Source organism: Ciona robusta, chromosome 6 (assembly GCF_009617815.1).
Source record: "Ciona robusta chromosome 6, ASM961781v2".
In the NCBI taxonomy this organism is placed as follows: Eukaryota; Metazoa; Chordata; class Ascidiacea; order Phlebobranchia; family Cionidae; genus Ciona; species Ciona robusta.
Window position 1 is genome coordinate 1,504,417 of NC_143240.1, and position 22,278 is coordinate 1,526,694.

Consider the following 22,278-nt stretch of genomic DNA (forward strand, 5'->3'; position numbering starts at 1 on the left):
ATTTTCCGGTGCAGATTTAAAGTGGTTGGGGCGCCTGCCTCTAACCCAGAGGTAATTGGTTCAAGGCTCGTCGCTGCTAACATTGTGTTAAGTGTCCTTGGGCAAGACACTTAACGGCAATTGCTTCAACCCAGTGGTCACTAATTGGTTGTCCAAACTATCAGGTATATATACATAAAATTGAAACTCCCCCAAACTTAATCACCTAAAAAGTAACAAATGCATGGTAACTCGTAAGCTGGCACGAGGTGTATGAACACTCGTGTAATAACAACTGCCGTTTTCCGGCCACGCGAAGATAAAAGTAGTTACATTCATTTATTACTTCATTTCATTTATAACCACATTTACGGTGTTCTTACGACTCATAGATCGTTGTTGGTTGTTTAAAACATGATCAGGATATTATGTGCTAAAGGGGCCTCATCTCTCCCCACAATTATATCAATATATCGTGCTAAAATAATTATCTTACCGCATAGTATTTTATATTCAATATCTTAAAACATCGCAGTAAATTCATGTATTAACACACGGTACAGACAACTTTTTATTTATTTTTAGATCATTTTTTAAGCAACAATACATCAATACGGAATAAGTGTTCATAAAGTACAACACGGCCCATCTAGATATGTCCATAGTGGTCTGGAAATACTAAGTACTAACTAACTAAAAGCGTTACGTCAAATCGTACGCGTTACAACAGTGACACAGTTTTCTTATAAATACAAAATGTCCCAAATTTCCCAATCGTGTTTTTAAAATATACAACGGTCTTTTAGAGTACTGAGGATATATTATATGATTCTGGAAATACTTGAAATGAGACAATAAAAGTGAACAAAATACCACCTTAACCCACCCCACCAAAAAAAAGATACAGTATATGGGTAATATATATACAAGTTATATAATACACTGACGTAGCTTGTGACGTGCCTTTAAATTATTCTAATCGACATAAATATGTTCTACATTTTCGCATCCCAAAGAATACGGCAAATGAATGTGCACCCAGTTTAGCGAATTCACCAAATGTATATGCATCCAGTTTAAAGAATACTGCAAATAGATGACACATTTTTTGTAGCTTCTTCATCATCTACGCCTGTTTCGGCCAGCACTGTAACCGCAGAATCATTCATTTCCCCAGACCAAGTTGGCATATTGGACACGCACGTTGACATCGTGTCGTCAGCAACTTCTTTTTGTCTCTTCTGTTCTGCTTTCGGTATATTAAGAAGGTTATTCATTCCTTGGTCAAGTTTTTCCGCTTTTTTACCCTCAGTGAGAATCGTGCAGTTTTTATCCACAATGACTTTTAAGGGCGCTTCAAGGCCTATAACTCGCATTAGGTTACTGTACGCGGTAGATACATTCCTGTCAACCGTTTCCACAGTTTTGCTTGACTTGTGGTCTTCTGTGGAATTCGGAATTTCTTCCAAAACACCATCTGACTCTTTGCTCTCTTGCTCTTCAATGCCCTGTCCCCCGTCGTCCTTTTCTTCCTCCATTTCTTGTTTATCCGTGTGCGTTTCAATCGTTTCCAGAATCTTATTAATTTCGTCTTCTTTCGTTTCAGTAGCCACGCTCGAAATAATACTGGTTTTGTCGTTTTTCTTTGACTGCAAACGAGTAGGGTGCAATTTTTGGTCATTAGGTCGACCTGTCACAGGGCCAGTGTCGATTTTGCCCTGTTTTGACACTTTTTCTTCACTATTGTCAACTTCATCTAAAAAATAAAAAGTAAAATCTGTAAAAAAGGCGCATATAGTACTGTTGTGTAGAACGGGATGCCGTGTACAACTAAATCCCTATATTTCCTAATCGTATTTTTAAGAAATACAATTGTTTTGTTTATAGTTTTCAATTGTTTATAGGTTACGATACGGTTTTATAATTCTGTAAATGTTCTTTGTTTACTACCAAATGGGGGGAGAAAATGGAATGAAAAGCTGTCCTATTCTGCCCCACCTTACTATAATACAAAAAAACTAATGTCATCCGTGGTCAAATAATTTTGTAATCAAAATATGTACATTAAACTATTTCCACACACCTACAGTCACTAACGTATTAGCGCTATACATTTTTCACACTTTAGAAAGTTGAAACCGTTATGCAGTGCAGACTTAACAGTATTCTATATATATATAAATTCAATAAATCCTTACCTGCGTTGTATGGGCTTATATCGTTTATATCTTCTAAATCGTAGCTGAAATGGTAGAAGTTAATATTAATTACATTAAACTACTGTGAAATTGTTGCGGTAAGATGGGATATTTTTGCATCCAAATCGCATTTTTCCTAACCCTATACTTTTAACAATTAGCAACGCTCTTTTAGAGTTGTTGGGCTATGGCTCTTAACTCTGTAAATATTCTTTGTTTACTATACCAAACGGGACTAGAAAAATAGAATAAAAAATTCCCATCTCACCCCACACTCTTATAAAGTATTCTTATAATTCTACATACCTTATGTTCAAGTTCAGGTTACTCAGTCTCCCTGAAAGCAAATATAAAATAATATTACCTTCAATATAGCTTAAATATAATATTACATTAAATATTTTAGTTTACAACAACGCTGTTTTAGAGTCGTGAGGATACGGTTATATCTATTTTTAATGTTCCTAGTCTACTACCAAATGGGACGAGAAAATATATAAAAAATGAACCATTTTATCCCAATATAATATAATAGTAAAGCCTTACCGTTAAGCCAATAGGTTTTGATTGATCGGCTGCCCTTGATGCCTACGTCATCTTTTTCTTGTATGACGTAAGTTCCATACGTCACCAACTTGTCTTTACAGCATTGGGAGATTTGAATTCTCTCCGCCTAATACACAGGTGGTTGAATGAATGTAACTTACTTTATCCTCGCTTGGCCGGAAAACGACAGTCGTTATAAAATGGGTGTTCATACACCTCGTGCCCGCTTACGAGTTTCCAGCACGTGTGTTACTTTTTGGGTGAATATTTTTTGGGATTTTTTATGTGTTGCTGATAATTTGGACAACCCATTAGTGACCACTGGGTTGGAGCAATTGCCGTTAAGTGTCTTGTCCAAAGACGCATACTCCCACAATGGAAGCAGCCACGAGCCTTCAACCCGCTACCCCTAGGTCATAGACAGGCGCGCTTTAACGCTTTTGCGACGGCGTCTGGTATATTAAAACACCGCCTACTCCAAACCAGCGCAAAATAATAATCCATAAGTTACATACGTTGTAACTCGTAAGCAAGCACGAGGTGTTTGAAACAAAAACACCAAAGTTATAGCAACTGTTGTTGCCTCGCCACTCGGGGATAAGTTAGTTACATTCATTCCATAATAATATAGATATATTTTATATAGTTCCGTGGGGAAAGAGGGAACACCTTTAGCACATTTCCTGATCGTGTTTTAAACAAATAACAACGGTCTATGACATGAGAGTTGTAGGGATACGCCTTTTTAATTCTTTGAATGTTCTTTGTTTGCTACCAAAAAGGACGAAACAGTAGAAATGAAAAGGTGTCCCATCTTCTCCCACCCTTCTATATTAAAGGTATTGTTCCAATAGTCACACCTTTTTACATTCATTTATAATAATAGCATTAATTGTAACTTACCTTCCCAGCTGCTTCCAACTTCGATGCGATGTTCACTGTGTCCCCAAACAAACAATATCTCGGTATCTTGTGACCAACTAAACCAGCGACCACACCCCCACAATGGAGACCTGGTATTTAAACATTTTTATTACTAACTTACGCTGACATAATACTCAATGATTGCTATATAAACCTAAGTCCAAGAAGTAATCCATAAGGGTGGGGAAAGATGAGACACCTTTTGCACATAATATTTAAATATCCTGATCGTATTTTAAACAAAAACAACGGTCTATGGGAGTCGTGAGGATACGGTTTTTTAATTCTTTGAATGTTCTTTGTTTACTACTAAATGCGACGAGAAAATATAATAAAAATGTGTCCATTTTCCGCCACCATACTATAGAATTCAGCTAATATACTAGTGGGATTTTTCCCAACGCCCATATACATTTTAACTTATATAGATTTGCGTAATATTATATAGTAGGGTGGGGGAGGATGGGACACCTTTAGCACATAATATCCAAATATCCTGATCGTGTTTTAAACAATTACCAATGGTCTATAAGAGTCGTGGGGATGTAATTTTATAAATCTTTGAATGTTTTTTTTTATTATTAAATGGAATGAGAAAATAAAGTCAAAAGGTGTCCTATCTTCCCCCACCCTACTGTATGTCAGATTACATTATTCAAGTAAGTGGCCTATAACTTTCAAAATCATTTTTTTTAAATAGTCCGGCGCCGTATAGTGGCAGAGTGATTATTAGGCGCCTAATAATATTCACCCACAAAGTTACATTTGTGGTAACTCGTAAGCTGGCACGAGGTGTCTGGAACAGAATGCCCTTGTAATTACAACTGTTCTTTCGCCGCCATGCTAGGATAAATAAGTTACATTCATTGATTCAACTTACCAATTCGAATTTTGATTGGCTCTCTAGATTTCGGTACAAGAACTGTCTTAATTCCTATTAGCATTTCGATCGCCATGTCCGCCATTACTTTGGTATGATTTTCATCATACGTGGGAGCCCCCGAGATGCACATGAATCCGTCAGCTACCGTTTCTACTTTATATGTGTTGAATGTTTTACACAGAATGTCGAACACCTTTACCTATATAAGGAAAGGGCTTAAAAGATAAGTAAACGGCTGACGAAAAAAACTAACGTTTTCGATTGGGGATAACGGTTTGGTTTCTTGCAAACAAGATTATACAGTAGGGTGGGGAAGACGGGACACCTTTAGCACATAATATTCAAATATCCTAATCGTGTTCAATACTAACAACGGTCTTAAAGAAATTGTGAGGATACGGTTTTATAATTCTTTGAATGTTATTTGTTTTCTACCGAATGGGACGAGAAAATAGAATGTAAAGTAGTCCTATCTTCCTCCACCCTACTATATTATGTCTTAAAAGATATAGCAGCATTGCTTATGTTTTTAAAAACTATCCTTTAACAACCTGTACGAAACCTTCAAAACTTACACTTTCTTAATGTCCTTTTCAGGGCACTTAACCTAATTGTTGAAACCTAGTAGTTACTTAGGTTGTCCAGATTGTTGACCATAAAAAAAAACAAAAACAATAAACTACAATTTTATATATACGTGGTAACTTGTAAGCCGCACTAGGTGTATGAACAGAACACCCGAGTTATACTAACGACTAACGTTCTCGCCACGCGATGAAGAGATAAGTCACATTCATGCATTAATTTATAAGCCTATAAAAAGCTCTCACCATTTTGTTTAACGTTTTCATTATTTCATGAGGTTTGATATGATCACAAATGTGAGCAAAATTGACGACGTCGCTGAATAGAACGGTTACGTCTTCGTATTTCTGTAATATGATATGCAACATTATGTTTTCATTTTCTTAGACTTCCCCTTTAGTAGTAAACCAAAACTATATCCAGAATTTTATAGAGCGTTGTTAGTTGTTAAAAACACATTAGAAAATATGAAATATGTGCTAACGGCACAGGCGCCAAACTTGGGGTGACATGATAGGCAGGCCTACCCAATAGTGTTTTATACTGTTTTAATCTGTAAACATCAGCATAAATTTAAAAAATGCAACTATCCCTGCCTCCCTTGCATTCTAAAAAGTTTGGCGGTTTGGCTATTGGTATTCCGTTTTAATGGTATAATAAATAATAGGGTAGTTTAAACATTTAGTGTACCAACAAAATAACAATTTTTTTATCTGTTTTTTTTTCAGCGTTACGGACTTTATAGGCATACGGTCTTTAGCATTAAAATGAGTGACTTACCTCACAGAGACTAACGGAGGTGTTCCCTTTTCTTAAACTGCTTGCAATTTCCTTTGGTATCATGCTGTACAACAAGTTGTCTGTAACTTGTTGTTCATTTTCAAGTGTTCGAATTATCTCTTCCAGGCGAGAGTTTTTTCCCTATTACAAAAGTTATTATGAATGTTACATCGCCGCTATACTATTGTGGCCATATATATAAATATCTTAAACACGACACTTAACGGCAATTGCTCCAACTCAGTGGTCACTAATGGGTTGTCTTAATTGTTAGTCATACAGAAACGGTCTCCCCAAAATAAAAAGTTAACTCGCACACGAACACGAAATGAATAAAACAGAGCATCCGTGTTGTAACGACCGCCATTTTCCGATCAGGCGAAGATAAAGCAGGTTACATTCATTCATTCATTCATTCATTCATTTATTCAATCAACTCGTTCATTTATTCAATCAACTCGTTCATTTATTCAATCAATTCATTCATTCATTCATTCATTCAATCAACTCGTTCATTCATTCAATCAATCAATTCATTCATTCATTCATTCATTTATTCATTCATTCATTCATTCATTCATTCATTTATTTATTCATTCATTCATTCATTCATTTATTCATTCATTCATTCATTCATTCATTCATTCATTTCATTCATTCATTCATTCATTCATTCAATCAACTCGTTCATTTATTCAATTAATCAATTCATTCATTCATTCATTCATTCATTCATTCATTCATTCAGTCATTCATTCATTCATTCATTCATTCATTCATTCATTCATTCATTCATTTATTGCTTAGTGTATACCTTAACAACAAACTTACAAAAACGGAACAACCCGTGCAAGGCAGTATCACACACAGTGTTATTATTGCCGATATATATTCACCTGTTCTAAATCTAAAGCGAGCTTGTACTCAGTTGTCTGTTGCAAGCCATGTAGGACCATGTCTCTACTCAAGTCGTGGAAAGTTAGGTCATTGACATAAACACCCATTTCGTACATCTTGTCCAAATCATCCATTCTGAATAAAGGACAAATTCACTGTGGCATATATGGACAACGAATATGATAATTAATATAATACTTGAAGGCAGAGATAGATAACAGTGAAAACTGGTAAAGTTTGCTCATACTTTGGTAACATGAAAACCGTTAGCACATATAATATTCTACATGTTTTTAACAATTAACAAAACTATTTTAAGAGTCGGGAATATAACTGTTCTGTAAATATTCTTTGTTTACTACCAAATGGAACAACAAAAAGGAAAAAAATCTTGCTATATTACAAAAACAACTGTACAAAAAATGCTCTTACACAAACGTTGCCAAAAAGATGACAAAGTCCCATTCTTCTACGTACAACATTTGGCCTCGTAGTTTTATAAAATGAGTTAGGGATCTATCGAATCTTTGACTGGTATCTAAAATGTTTACAACGTTATAGTTATTTAGAACTTAATGATTGGATGAATGTAGCTTATTTTTTGATGAATGAAACTTGTTTGTGGGTGAATGAATGTACCTTGTTTATCCTCGCATGGCGGGCAAAGACAGTTATTATAACACAGGTGTTCTGTTTATGCACCTCGTGCCTGCTTACGAGTTACCACATATGTAATTATGTGAATATTTTTTTATGTGTGATTTGCTATTTAAACAACCCAAAACAAACCAGGTTGATGCAATTGAAGTGTGTTGCCATACGAAACATACGTCTACAATAATAACAGCGTCGAGGCTTGAACTGCTATATCTTTGGGACTAACGAAATGCTTGTCGCAAAACGTACACGTTAGTCAGTGCAACTTATAGGTGTAAGTTCATAAATTATTAAATGAAATTGTTTTGGATAGTTTACATAATATGAAATATGGTTTAGATACTTTACTTTTGTTAATTCTTGCCGTTGACTTGACAGACGTAAGCTCAAAAACGTTGTTCCGATGTATAAGCACCTGTGTGTTTGAACATTGTAAAGTTAAACAAATTCAGTATTTTAAAATCACATCTTTTGAAAGTATAAACTAATTCAAATAAATAAATACATAAAGGTAATGCAATCTCTGGGTTTCAAGTGTCTCGCAGCTATACAGGTAAACATTTAATGAGTTTTCGAATTGCCGTTTTGACTGAAATCAAGCGCTGGTAACATCATACCCCATACTATACGTTATATTTTAACATAAACTGACGACTGCTTTATCAGCAATCTATTTAATGTTCAAATGACTTACATTATCCCATGTTAGGTCATAACCAAGCGGCCTTGTCATAAAAAACGTTTCATTCAATCTCTTTCCATTTAATCCATTGCATATTATGTTTAGTCCGTGCCCAGTAGTCAAGATCTGTAACCTGAAGAATAATAAATATAAATCTCCATTGAAACTATATAAGTATCTCATACGACTTAAGGCCTTGGTGTGTAAAAACTGATAACGTGTATTGTAGTATATGGATATCTTTACACATAATTTTCTATGTCATAACCGTGCTTTTAACAATTATCAACCATCTTTTAGTGTGGCGACGGATATAGGTATATAGTAGGGCGGGGGAAGACGGGACACCTTTAGCACATAACATTTAAATATCCTGATCGTGAGGTACGGTTTATAATTCTTTGAATGTTTTTTGTTTACTACCAAATAGGACGAGAAAATAGAAGGAATAAGTGTCCCATCTTCTCCCGTCCTACAATATATAAATATCAATATTCTTTGTTTGCTACCAAATGAGACGATAAAGTAGAATAAAATCACATCCTATCTGCGAAAAATTATCACATCTGCCAATTTAATATGGTAACTCATAAGCAGGCACGAGGAAACAGAACACCCGTGTTACTACGACTGTAGTTGCCCCGCCGTGCGAGGATAAATTAGTTATAACAGCTATCGTACCCGTGTTTTAACCACTGTCGCTGTCCCGCCATGCGATGATATATAAGTTACATACGTGGTAACTTGTAAGCGGGCACGAGGTGTGTGAAACAAAACACCCGTGTTATAACGATATCGTTGTCCCGTCATGCGAGAATAAATAGGTTACATTTATTTAACATAAACATGTCTTGTAAAAATTACCTTTCATCAAATACAACGTGGAAGGGGAATTGTTCAAAAAACAATTTCGAAGGAAAGATCAGTTTTTTGTTGAGGCGAAATTGCCTTTTCTCTGTCACCAAGTTTTGAAACACTATGTGGAGGTCGTTTGGGTAGTCCAACCTAAAACATAAAGTTAAATATGAGTAAATAATACAAAGTAGGGTGGGGGAGACGAGACACCTTTAGCATGTAACATCCAAATACCGTGATCGTGTTTTAAACAATTAACAACGGTCTATGGAAGTCGTTGGGATACGGTTTTAAAATTCTTTGAATGTTCTTGGTTTACTAAAAATGTGTTTTATAGAGAAGGGTGGAGGGAGATAGGACACTTTTAACTCTATTTTTTCGTCCCATTTAGTAGTAAACAAAGAATTATAAAACTATACTCTCTTCACGACTCCCATTAAACTGTTGTTAATTGTTTAAAACACAACCGGGATATTTGGATATTATGTTCTAAAGATGTTCAGTCTTCCCATCCTACTATATAAAGATATATATTATAACTTTACCTGTATACAGCCAACATTACGTCGCCAGTAAATCCATGTTGTGTTATGTGTATAGCGACATCTACCGAGTAGAATTTGTCAGCTATCGCACGGATGAGGCCTTTGACGTAATACATAAAACCGGTGAAGGTCCGTCGACTTCGATAGTGTAATTCAAGGCCGTTTACATCTTCTTTCGAAATATGGAAACTAAAAATAGGTTATATACGTAAACTACAAGAAAACATAAGTTTTATATAGTACTGTTAGTGGGATACCATTAGCACCTAAAACAATCTTTCCCGGTCGTGTTTTAATTAATTACCAATGCGATTTTAAAATGAAAACTCGTCCCATCTTACCCATACTATTACATAGTTTTTTAAACATTTAACATTCATTGATTTTTCTTTGTTTACTGCCACACGGGACGAGAAAATAGAATAATAAAAAGGTGTCCCATCTTCTTCCACCCTACTATATATTGGCCTAATGAGTTAGTTTAGCATTGTGCTTCGTGCGCGGCAAGTGTAGCGTAATCACGACTGTTTACGCTTTTTGCCGCAGGAATTTCTTTCGCTTGAGCGCTTTTTCGTGGGCGCAGTGTTTAGTTCTCTCTTAGCCTTCTGGTTATTGGTTGTTTTGTCTGGTTTGCGACCGCCAGCAAACAAATGTATTGGTTTTGTATTAGACAAGCTAATGTTTTGTAAAATTAGTTCAGTAGTAAACAGCTGTATTTGTAAAAATGTGTTGTGTACAATAAGTTCAGTATAATAAATAGTCGCAAGATTTCAATTCAGGTTAGATTGATCAGTAATATTTTAAACAGTTCTCTGAAGTTGTATAGTACAATGCGGTTAGAAGGGTTTTGTTTTCATTCGCATTTCTCGTCCAATTTCGTATTGGTCAAGGAATAATTTAAGAGTTATGTAATCGTAACCGCGCGCTTCTAAAAAGGCGCCTTTAATTTTCCACAGCATGATAATGAAACATGGTATTTAAGTGATAACGGTATCCTATTTAAGAGTGAGATGATCTTACTCCACAGTAACAGCATTCTTATAAGGATAAATAATTTACGATGTAAGTTTTACCTGGGTGGTTGAATGTCGGCAAAACTAAAACGGTAAAACTCATGCATGCAATCTAGCCCATTAAGAAAATCTCGAAACGTTCGTCCAAGGACCTTGATTATCCTATCGTTTCTGCAACATATGGTAATAGTTTGTAAAAATGCGTTATTGTTACATTTTTTGTCATAAGTTAATTAGAGCAGTCTTAAATTAATAGCATTTTTAATTTGGATGAAAAAACATATATAGATATATTGTAGGGTGGGAGAAGATGGGACACATTTGCATTTTATTTTCTTGACCTATTTGGTAGTATACACAAAGAACATTCAAAGATTTATTAAAACCGTATCCACACGACCCCATAGACCGTTGTTAATTGTTTGAAACAGAATCAGGATATTTGGATATTATGTGCTAAAGGTGTCCCGTCTTCCCCCACTCTATTGTATAATATATAGTAATACTTTGTATTAGACTCTGCATAAAACGTATTTAAAAATAGTTTATTTTCACTCAAAACCAAATTTGTAGTTATACAAATTAATATAACGACTTTTTATCTAAATTACAACGAAACTTGTTAGCACAAATAGGTGTAAAATTTTTCTATTGGTAAAACGGCCAATGACAAAGGCCAGAATACCATACTAATACGTGAATGATAATGTATTTAAGCTTTAGTCGTGCATTGATGGTTTAGCGTTTATATTTTATGCGTATAAAGTTAGGTACACCAAATACCTAATGTTGTCTATGTACACAATAAAGTGCTTTCCCGCTTCTTCCATTATCAGATTCACTGGCACGCCTGTCAACTCTTCTGTTGAGTTAGCGATCATAGGTATTAGTTGTTCATCGTATACCTGCGTAATATAGTAACGTGGGCTAAAATGAGAAATGTTCATTCTCTTTTATCGTCCCATTGAGTAGTAATAATGTTCACAGAATTATAGAACCGTGACTTTAAAAGGGCGTTGTTGATTGATTATAAACACGAACATGAAAGGTCCTAGTTGCAACCTAAACCACGCCATAGTACTTTAGTATACGTTTGCCCCAACGTCAGTCATTTAGCACGAGCAATATACAGCTTTAAGCGGCAAATTTTGTCACATTACAGAGCGGGCAGGTAAAAACAGTATTGTAGTTCTTAAAATATAAGTTATGATAAGGTATATTGCAAAATAACTAAATGTTGGTTTTAAAATCGTAACCAAATTTTTATGTAATAAAATTGCAGTATTAGTTTTCTTCGTTATTCGGAGTCACGGTTTAGCGCACGTCTTCTAGCAGGCCACCACCAAAGTAAATATATATACCACGATGATGCGACAAGTCGCGATTTCATGGCGTGATCAAAGTATTGCCTCAATACAGTAGCTTGCAAATGCAGAATAAATATTACCTTGTGCGTCGTAAACGTATTCGAAATATCATTAGAACCGACAATTCTGTGCCATATTTTATCTCCGTACATTTTCTTTATGCAGTCAGCCATGCTGTCTAGTATAAGCCCGTACATTTTAGCAGTCAAGTGTTCATAAACAATACCGAAACCCAAATTGTGTCGCGAGATATTTGATGCGATGTTATAAAGACAGAAGTGTCGAAAACAGCTGTGTTAGATTTACATGCCGACTGCAGGCGCATTAACTTGAAATCGTGAGTCATACGCAGATGGAGATAAAGAAAAATGTATATGAATGTAATTACATAACATGTTGCCGCAATCAATTTATAATATATATGTGGGGAAAGATGGGACATCATTACCACATAATATCCAAATATCCTGATCGTGTTTAAAGCAATTAACGACGGTCTAGGGGAGTAGTGAGGATGCGGTTTTATAACGTTTTGAATGTTCTTTGTTTACTGCGAAATTGAACGAGAAAATAGAATGAAAAGGCGCCCTATCTTCCCCACCCTACTATACTGCGCATATGTTGTTTGGAAACATATTATGCACATTGTTGCATGTGGTATTTTTGTACTTGAGAAACAATAGTTAAAATATTGTGATTGTTGCATATACTTTACAAAGACTGATATGCTATGTATGTGGATAGCACTTAAGCACTTAAACGATTGTTTTCAATTTCAATATACTGGTACCGCTCCTCAATAACACTGTATACCGGATACACTTGTCATTTATGATACCGCCTTTCATTTATTGCATTGTTTAGAACTAGCCGTAGAATCATCTTGTATACGTTTTATTACTGTACATATATATTCAATTTGGATTGTTGTTGTACAGCAGCAAATGGTAGCTTATAAGAATATTTTTTGTCTCTTTGGTTACAGTACCGAAGATTTCGAAATATTTTAAACAACAAAAAGACAGGAAATGACAACAGTTGTTAAAACACGCTTACAGTTAAAACCATAGCTTGAATAATCTCTTTTTGGTTTTGAGTCGTTCAGCTTCGTCATATCCCATTGTGAGTACCAGATCACGTATTGAATTTACGTAAAAAAGCAGTGTTCGGATAACACGCTGTTATAATTCATCAGTCCGCTTTTACAAGTTTAGATGGCGGTTGTTTTATCAAATATATTGTTTATGATTTTTATTAGGCGGGAAAGTCCATTTAAAATCCAACAAATTGTTTGTCGCACGTGTAGAATGTATCAGGCAAAAGGGAACGTAACTGGACAGCAATATCTCAAAAACTCGTTACACAGTTATCAGTTTGCATCCAATTTGCAATTCAATGAACGAATAAAGTAAGTGATGCTTATTATTATAGATAGTGGTACGGTTACAGACTTGTATAGGCTATATACGCACGACTGTAATTTAATTTCTTTTAATTCGCTTAACCAAACAGCACTAGTGAAGAATTCTCCGGTACATAGCAGAATAGGCTGGTGGAAAGTGTTGGAGGTTGGTGGTTAGGGGGTTAGTGGTTATAGGGGTTAGCAAATTAGGTGGGAAGAGGATTCTTCACTAGCACCGTATATGTCCTTAGGCAATTGCTTTAACCGAGTGGTCACAAATGCGGGTTGTACAAATTTTCAGCCATACATAAAAAATCCCCCCAAAAAATAATGACCCACAAAGTAACATACATGGTAACTCGTAACCTGGCACGAGATATATGAAACAGAACACTTGTGTTATAACCACTGTCGTTTTACGGCCACGAGGGTATAAAGCAAGTTACATTCACATTCAATGTACCGCAAAGCAAATGACAGCTAGTACGTAATGTAACCACAAGTACAAAAGCAAATTTGTTTTTGGCTGTAAACTTTATAAAGACAAATAAAGATTAGGTCAACGCCCTGTGCCATACTGTTAAAACATAAAGAGCCAATAATTGCAGAGCAAATGTACATAACAAGTTCATGATGGCTTGCCCTAACATTATTATTTTAATAATATAATTAGCCTTTTCCCGTTACACTTAAAACATTTTTTTTATAAATGATTTCCCTTTTTTTAATAAGAGTTTTTTGAAGTTTTAAAAACTAGTTTTATTTAGTTTGGTTCAAGTTTTATTAATCAATTTTACTATTTTAAAATTTTTAGCGATTTAAAAGAAAAAGGCCAGAAAATCTTTCATCTTGGTTTTGGTCAGTCTCCGTTCCCTGTCCCACCACATGCAGAAAAAGTCCTCAAAGAAAATGCTGGACGGGCTGAATATTTCCCTGTGAAAGGTGTTGTATTTGCTTTTATGCATTAAATCATGGTCACATACTGTTTTGTTTATAAAACTAATTATTTTATTGGTGTTTAAACATGTTTTATTGGTGGCCAACTCAGCTCTAAACATAGAATTGTTAGAAAAAAAATGCTAGTTTACATTGCTGTTCACTAATTGCACCACTCTTGGAGTTTTCTTTGTAAAAAAACTATGTTACTTCCAAAGCGCATTCAAATATTAGAATTGGAGTCATGTCACATTATTGAATCTGTTTACAGAACACCAAATTCATACTAAAATATGTATTTGTTTGCAAAAATATGTTTTACAACATTTTCGTAATCTGTGTACATTTTAGTTGCAACAGCACTATTCTTTAAACCAATTTATTCTCGTTTCTCTGTCTTTTATTCCATTTTAAATTCTGTTATTGTTCAGGCATACTAGAACTTAGAAAAGCAATCATTGATTTCCATGCTAAACAAGATGGTCTACATCAGTTTACTTTAGAGAACTGTGTTGTGGGCCCAGGATCAAAAGAACTTATCTTTTTATTGATGTCAGTTATTGGTGGGGGTAAGAACCTAAATAAATGAATGTAACTTGTTTATCCGCCCATAGGACAATGATAGTCTTTATAACACAGGTGTACTGGTTCATTCACTTCCGGCCCGCTTACCAGTTATCGCATGTATAACTTTGTGATTAATTGGGTAACGTAGCAGTGACACAACTATACGTGGTTGCTATAATACTTCTTTTTGTATTTCAGATGTCTTGCTTCTCTCCCCTACATGGACTACCTATAAACCCCAAGCAGTATTATCTAACCACAAAGTTTTTGTTATCCCTACAAGTTATGAAGAACACTGGAAGCTCACGCCAGCCATGATAGAAAAAGTAAGTGAATATGTTCTGTTTTTTTCTAGTTTATGAAAGAATTGTATAATGTAACTTACTTTATCCTTGCGTGGCCGGAAATCGACAGTCATTATAACACGGTTGTTCATACACCTCATGCCAGCTTACCTGTTATAATTGATGTTACTTTGTGGTTTTATGTTATTTTTTTTCTCAATTTTTATTTATAACTGATAATTTTGACAACCCATTAGTGACCACTCGGTTGGAGCAATTACCGTTAAGTGTCTTGCCCAAGGTCACACAATGGTCACAAAACAATAAAGAAAATTATTAATGAACGATTGAATACAACTTAAATTTCAGGCAAATACAGTCCTTATAACACAGGTGTTTCTGTTCCATACACCTTTTCCCTCCATCATGTATGTAACTTAAATTGATAGCAATATGGACCCATTTTTTCTTTTATATTAGGTGTACAGTGAAAACACAATCAAGGAGAACAGTCTGCTTATCTTCTGCAATCCAGACAATCCAAGTAAGTTTACTGTTTTTAGTTGGGGTTTTTACAGGCAGTACCAGTCACAATATATTTCAACTTGCAAAAGTAATTGCTTCAACCCAGTGGTTATTAATGGGTTGTCCAAATTATCAGATATACCTAAAAAAAAGAAAACAAATTCACAAAAATAATCACCTACAATGTAACATACATGGTAACTTTTAAGCTGGCACGAGGTGTATGAACATCCGTGTTATAACGGCTGTTGTTTTCTATCCACGCGGGATAAAGTAAGTTACATTCATTCATTCGTTCAATTATTGTATGAGTAAATGATATTCATTTTATACTCGCATGGTGTGGCACTGACAGTCATTATAACGCTTAACATTTGCAAAACAAAAATATGTAAATTTGTTTTAATCACAATCAATTTTATACTAGTTCAAATCTGACTGTTTGATCAAAAATGTCCCCCTATGTAATGAATATGCTTTAAATTACCAGAAAAGCAATTTCAAGTATTACATTGTCCGGCGCCGTGGCGTAGTGGTTAGCGCGCCTGCCTGTAACCATTAGGTAAAGGGTTCAATGCTCGTCGCTGCTACCATTGTGGGCGTATGTGTCCTTGGGCAAGATACTTAACGACAATTGCTTCAACCCAGTGGTCACTAATGGGTTGTCCAAATTATCAGCCATAGATAAAAAAAAATGAAAAAATCCAAAAAAAAAATAATAATCACCCACAAAGTAACCACATGGCAACTCGTAAGCTGGCACGAGGTGTTAAACCCGTGTTATAACGAATGTCGTTTTCCGGCCACGCGAGGATAAAGTAAGTTACATTCATTCATTCATTCACATTACTGCTAATACTAACTGCAACAGAATAATAACCTTATTGCCTACTGTATTTTAACAATGTTTTAATACCTTATGTTTCATATAAAGCTGGGAGTAGCTACAGTAAAGTTGAACTTGTAGCTCTTGGGTAAATATTACAGCATGGCTGTCCTATGCTTTAGTGCTTTCATTTAGTTTCCCCAATCCTTATCTTCATAATAATTAATAAAAGTGCATCAAATTGTCTGTTTTAGCATTTTTATCTTTAAATTAATCCTAGAAATTTGTTTTGCAATATTTGGCCTTTAAAAAGTTAAAGTCCTTGGCTACATGATTGTTCTATAAAGCTTACATAAATAGTAGGCCTTATAGGTCTTTTTTAAGTTAATTTAAAGTGTTCTATGTAGATATAAAAACTTTTAAAAACACACTACAATGGTTCTAGTGGATAAACATAAAGACAAATGTATTTATAAACTATTATAATACATTCATAATACAAAGTTACTAGTTGGCAGTTTTTTGTTTCATTCTTTGCGAGTAGTTTCTTATTCTTTTAAATATTAGTTTTGACAAACTTGACTTTTAAAGCTTTAATTTTCAAAAACTATTGATAAATTTTAAAGTTAAAATATCTTACGTCAGCTAATTTCAAATGCTTTTTGCTTTAAATTAAATTATCTATATAAGTTTGCATGTACGCTATATTTTCAGTTCTTTTCAAAATTTATTTTTATTTTAGTTGTGTTTCTATGGTTCCATATGTTTTTATAGTTCAATAAAAAAAAGCCCATGTGAAAAACTTTAATTTAAAAAAAACTTTTTTTTCTCTTTAAAACAAAATGTAAAATCAAACACACAGTTTAATAAAATAACAATATGACCATTATAACACAGATCTGAAATGAGAAAAAGGAAAATGCTTGTTTTAAGTGATGAGATTTATGGAAGACTTTCATTTAACGATAATCACTTAAGCTTGGCGCAGGTAAAACTTACTTGTTTTTTTATAACAACAATTAACCTCACAGGGCAGGCAAAGGCAGTCGTTATAAAATGTGTGTTCTGTTTTATACACCTCATGCCCGCTTTCTATTTACCACGAATGTAACTTTCGGGGTATTTTTTTGTATGGCTGACAATTTAGACAACCCATAAGTGACCAGTGGGTCAAAGAAATTATTAAGTGTCTTGCCCAAGGAAAAATATGTCAATAATAGGTTCTTCCAAATAGTGGTCACTAATAGTTTGTCCAAATTCTAGGCTATAGAGAATAAAGCAAATCCCCCATAAAGTTACATATGTGGTAACTCGCAAGCGGGCACGAGGTGTATAAAACAGAAAACCAGTGTTATAACGACCACCATTGCCCTCCATGCAAGGATAAATAATTTATAATAAAATATATCTTTTTTCTTTAGTTTTACCCTGAGGGTACAATCTTATCTTGTGGGATATCCAAGTGGGCAAGCTGTGGGGGCTGGAGACTTGGTTACCATCTATACCCTTCCCATTTAAAAGGTAACTGTTTATATATTATACTTTCTGGCACCATGACGCTGGGTAGCACACCTCTTCTAATCCAGAGGTTACAGGTTCAAGGTTCGCCGCAGCTACCATTGTAAGTGTATTTGGCAATGCTCCAACTTAGCGTTCACTAATGGGTTGTCTAAATTGTCAGCAATACAGACAAAAAAACACACACAAAGTTTCATACGTTATATTTCGTAAGCTGGCACAAGGTGTACAAAACAGAACATGTAATTAATAACAACCGTCTTTTCTCCACCAAGATAAAACAAGTTATATTTATTTATTCATATACTTCAAACAGATATCTGTAATGTGGTTGCTGGAGCTGCAAGTAACACCTACACCAGCGCAGCTGCACCAATACAATTGGCAGCAGTCTCGGTACGTAACTACTTTAAATGTGGTAATCTAAAAGTCTTTTTATCATTACTGATACCATTGACAGTGTATTTGCCCTTACAGTCGCCCACAAAGTAACATACATAATAACTCGTGAGCTGGCACATGGTGTATGAAACAGAACACCTGTGTTATAACGACTGTTGTTTTTTTGGCAAAGCGAGGATAAAGTAAGTTACATCCATTCATTCATACTAATAATAAACATCGCTTAAACCCAGTGTTATGTGTATGTTGGGGTATTTTTCCAATTGTAGCCTAAATTTCAGGTCCCATGGCTACATTACAGGACTTCACCCATCTAGATAAAAAAAACTTCAAAGTTTGTGACATGCAAGTCCACAATATAACACAATATAACACAATTTGTACATAAATATACATTTAACAGAAATTTTTTTGGTGATGCAAATGCCATGACTTCCACTGTTTAAGTATGTGAAAAATACTGAGGCATTTGCATGCCACATAGAATACAAGATAATTCTCTCATTGGCAGTTTATATCATTAACCCAGCAAGTTGAAATTTGTGTTACAGTTGTTGCAGTATGATGAACACAGTCAGAATTATGTAAAGCACTGCAAGAGGATACTGCACAGAGTAGCTACATTCTGTTGCAAGTATGTAATTATTATTTGCTCAATTATTTTTGAACACTTTTTTACCGTTTTGCTCTGAGTCTGGCATGTAAGTCTAGTGAAGTGGTAATTGGTTAGCGCGCCTGCTTTTAACCCAGAGTTTATGGGTCTACACTTGTTGCTGCTACCATTGTGGGTGTATGTGTGTCCTTGGGCAAGACACTTGAATGGCGGTTGGTCTAACCCAGTGGTCACTAATGAGTTGTCCAAATTATCAGCCATACATTGAAAAAAATAATCACTCTAAGAGTTACTTACATGGTAGCTTTTGAGCAAACACAAGGCCTATGAAATAGAACACTCATGTTATAAAGACTGTCCTAGCCACACCATGTGAAGGTAAATAAGTTACTGTTATACATTTATTATTTATTTTAAAAAATCGTTTTTTTAAAATGTTTAAATTTGGACTACGTAATTTTTTTTGCAATTAACCGAAAATGTAAATTTTTGCATTTTTTTCTCCTCCAAGAAAACTATCTTCGTGTGGTGTTAAAGTCCATCTCCCAAGCTCTGGGTATTATATTTTCCCTGACTTTGAAGTGATAAGAGCACAGTTAGAAAAACGAGGCATAACAACTGGTAGTGGCATGTGTGACGCATTACTGGAAGAGGCTGGAATAGCAGTAAGTACTTTATGCCAACTACAGCTGTTACATAGTACTGTGGATTTACATTTTAATGTAGTGTAAGACAGATAACATTTAGCACATAATAACCCATATTTTTTAGCGTTTTTAACAATGAAATAACGTTTTTTAAGAGTTTGTGGATACTGTTCTATAATTATATATAGTAGGGTAGGAGAAGATGGGGCACCCTTTATTCTATTTTCTTTTTATTCTATTTTCTTTTTCCATTTAGTAGTAAACGAAAAACATTCAAGAAATTATAAAACCAAATTTTCACAACTCTCATGGACCGTTGTTAATTGTTTAAAACACGATCAAGATATTTGGTTATTATGTGCTAAGGGTGTCCCATATTCCCCCACCCGACTATGAATATTCTTTGCTGTTATATATTGTATAAAACTGTTTTTAAGATGGGTAACCTTTAGCACTTAATATAATAGGGTAAATTGGGGCACTTAGGGACAGAATGTCCCATTTTTCCTAATCGTGTATTTAACAATTAAACAAAGCTTTTTAAGAGATAGTGAAAATACGGTTATATAATTCTGTAAATATTCTTTGTTTACTACCAATTGGGATGATAAAATATAATGAAAACATGTCTCATCTTATCCCAATCTTTTTATATTTTGTGTACCAATCCTTTAAAGTATTTTCGCCCCGTAAACTTTTCTGATCTTCTTACCTTGGCCGAAGAGAAATTTATTTTTCATTTTAGTCATTCATTTCTTTTTCATATTATTTTTATTAATGTCATTCATTTTTTCATATTTTTTATTAAAGCCATTCATTTTATTGTCATAATGTTTTACAGTTAATGTCTGGAGGTCCTGCGTACTTACACCCATTAGATCAACTTACTGTTCGTTTGTGTTACATCAACTTTGACGGTAAGATTGTTCCCATTCTTATAATATCAACAATTTCCGAAGTAACTACTTTCTAATTAATGTTTGGTTATCGAAAAAATAATCACCCACAAAGTTTTCCGATGCTGTGGCAAAGTGGTTGGTGCGCCTGCCTGTAGGTGGTAGCCCATAGGTAATGAGTTCAAGGCTTGTCGCTGCTACAACTGTGGGCGTTTGTGTCCTTGGGCAAGATGCTTAACGGCAATTGCTTCAACCCAGTGGTCACTAATGGGTTGTTTAAATTAATATTAGCCATACATAAAAAATGAAAAATCTCCCCCAAAAATTAATCACCTACAAACTAAAATACATATTAATTAATCATCTACAAACTAAAATAAAAAAATAGGTAACTCATAAGCTGACACGAGGTGTATGAAACAGAACACCTGTGTAATAACAACTGTCGTTTTCCGGCCACACGAGGATAAAATAAGTTTCATTTATTCATTCATTCACATTCAACATATTAACATTTAATTTGAAGAAAATAAGCGTGGTCGCTACACCTAGGATAAAGCAAGTTACATTTATTCATTTCTTGCATAGGTACTAAAGCTTTAAAGGCAAGTGAAGCAATAGGTTTAGGTGAACATCTGCCTGAATCGTTCGTCGAAACTGAATGCTCTGAAACATATCAAGCTATAAACATTCTGCATGACTGGGTAGAGAAGCAAAAAAAGCTTTAATTCATTTAGTACTGTGGGGTAAGATGGGTACCGATATCACATATTATCCTATGTTTTGGATTGTGTTTTTAACAATTTACAACGCTCTTTTAGTGTTGTGAGGATACTGTTATACAGTTATATAATATTCTTTATTTAATACCAAGTATTATGATACAATGTGTTGAAAACATGAACCATCTTACAACAGCTTATTATAGCACTTATATAGTGGTCGCTATAGCTTTAATTTAGCCATACGTAGCGTTAATTATGGTATGGAGACATTTATAAATGACATTGTTATTTAGTAATAATAATATTAACTTTTTATTTGTCTCTTTGATTACGGTAGCGAAAATTTAGAAATATTTTAAACGAAAAGCTAGGATATAGAAATAAAACAACAGTTGTTAAAAAAGGCTTACAGTTAAAAAAGATTTACATTTAGTTGGAAAAAAATAAGCGTGGTCGCTACACCTAGCGGACAGACGAGCCTTTTATGTTTAATTATTTTTAAGTTAAACTCTTAATGGAAACAAAAGTGTGTGTAAAGACACGACCCTTACAATAGGGGGACCTGTACAAAAACATTTCATAAGTGGTGCTTGTTATGCTTTGTATTTCCAGAGCAAACTTTGTACCTATATGCAGAAATATAACCGAGTCGTTTTAGACAATACCTTAATTGCAGCGTGTTTTTTTCGCGGTATTGTATATATTAAAGTCTACAACTGTTTTAAGTTAAAACAGTCGTATTCTAATTTCCTAATTGTGTATTAACATTTAAAAATGCTCCTTTAAGAGTCGACAGGATACTTACAAAATTACTGTTACATTACAGGATTCAAAACTATACCATCTTACCCCATGTCCCATGTTCCCCCACCCTACTATCAGTAGGCCTCATTTTTATTCGGCGGCAACGTACACGAAGTTACATACGCGATTACTCATTGACGGGCGTTAGTTAAGTGTAATAAGACAGCCAAGTTATAATTTCCGAAATTGCCTGCCGCGCGAGGATAAACAAGTTGAAACATT

At 34.6% G+C, this 22,278-nt stretch overlaps 2 protein-coding genes across 4 annotated transcripts; one reads left to right on the forward strand and one right to left on the reverse strand.

Annotated features, from left to right (window-relative positions):
• Window positions 1–537: 537 nt before the first annotated feature.
• LOC149734768 (soluble guanylate cyclase gcy-31-like) lies at window positions 538–12,171 on the reverse strand. The gene is made up of 17 exons (XM_089879956.1): window positions 11,992–12,171; window positions 11,328–11,449; window positions 10,605–10,715; window positions 9,532–9,720; window positions 8,996–9,136; window positions 8,144–8,264; window positions 7,798–7,864; window positions 7,225–7,330; window positions 6,792–6,927; window positions 5,896–6,036; window positions 5,361–5,462; window positions 4,528–4,729; window positions 3,627–3,736; window positions 2,724–2,850; window positions 2,484–2,514; window positions 2,178–2,221; window positions 538–1,735 (listed from the first exon to the last, which is right to left on the reverse strand). Exons 1-17 carry the CDS (start codon window positions 12,106–12,108, stop codon window positions 1,056–1,058), a joined length of 2,547 nt encoding a protein of 848 aa, XP_089736082.1. The 5' UTR covers window positions 12,109–12,171; the 3' UTR covers window positions 538–1,055.
• On the forward strand, window positions 10,592–21,565 carry LOC149734769 (uncharacterized). Of its 3 annotated transcripts, none has more exons than XM_089879974.1 (14): window positions 10,592–10,727; window positions 13,170–13,319; window positions 14,128–14,255; window positions 14,681–14,818; window positions 15,015–15,142; window positions 15,581–15,644; window positions 16,560–16,599; window positions 17,349–17,439; window positions 17,873–17,972; window positions 18,286–18,365; window positions 18,923–19,005; window positions 19,496–19,649; window positions 20,473–20,548; window positions 21,116–21,565. In XM_089879974.1, the coding sequence occupies exons 2-14, from the start codon at window positions 13,219–13,221 to the stop codon at window positions 21,253–21,255; spliced, it is 1,323 nt and encodes a 440-aa protein (XP_089736100.1). In that variant the 5' UTR covers window positions 10,592–10,727; window positions 13,170–13,218; the 3' UTR covers window positions 21,256–21,565. The 3 variants fall into 3 exon arrangements, with proteins under 3 accessions (XP_089736100.1, XP_089736101.1, XP_089736099.1); XM_089879975.1 differs by lacking the exon at window positions 10,592–10,727 and adding an exon at window positions 12,324–13,033; XM_089879973.1 differs by lacking the exon at window positions 10,592–10,727 and having other exon boundaries at window positions 13,156–13,319.
• Window positions 21,566–22,278: the final 713 nt, after the last annotated feature.

Bases quoted from the DNA above. Each gene is read 5' to 3' on its own strand.
- LOC149734768 (XM_089879956.1), bottom strand. From the start codon at position 12,108: ATGTACGGGCTTATACTAGACAGCATGGCTGACTGCATAAAGAAAATG. The intron at 10,716-11,327 runs GTATTTGGTGTA...CATATGTTGCAG, and splicing joins GTGTACATAGACAACATTAG to AAACGATAGGATAATCAAGG. The intron at 9,721-10,604 runs GTAAAACTTACA...ACCTATTTTTAG, and splicing joins GCCGACATTCAACCACCCAG to TTTCCATATTTCGAAAGAAG.
- LOC149734769 (XM_089879973.1), top strand. From the start codon at position 13,156: ATGATTTTTATTAGGCGGGAAAGTCCATTTAAAATCCAACAAATTGTT. The intron at 19,650-20,472 runs GTAAGTACTTTA...AATGTTTTACAG, and splicing joins TGGAAGAGGCTGGAATAGCA to TTAATGTCTGGAGGTCCTGC. The intron at 20,549-21,115 runs GTAAGATTGTTC...TTTCTTGCATAG, and splicing joins GTGTTACATCAACTTTGACG to GTACTAAAGCTTTAAAGGCA.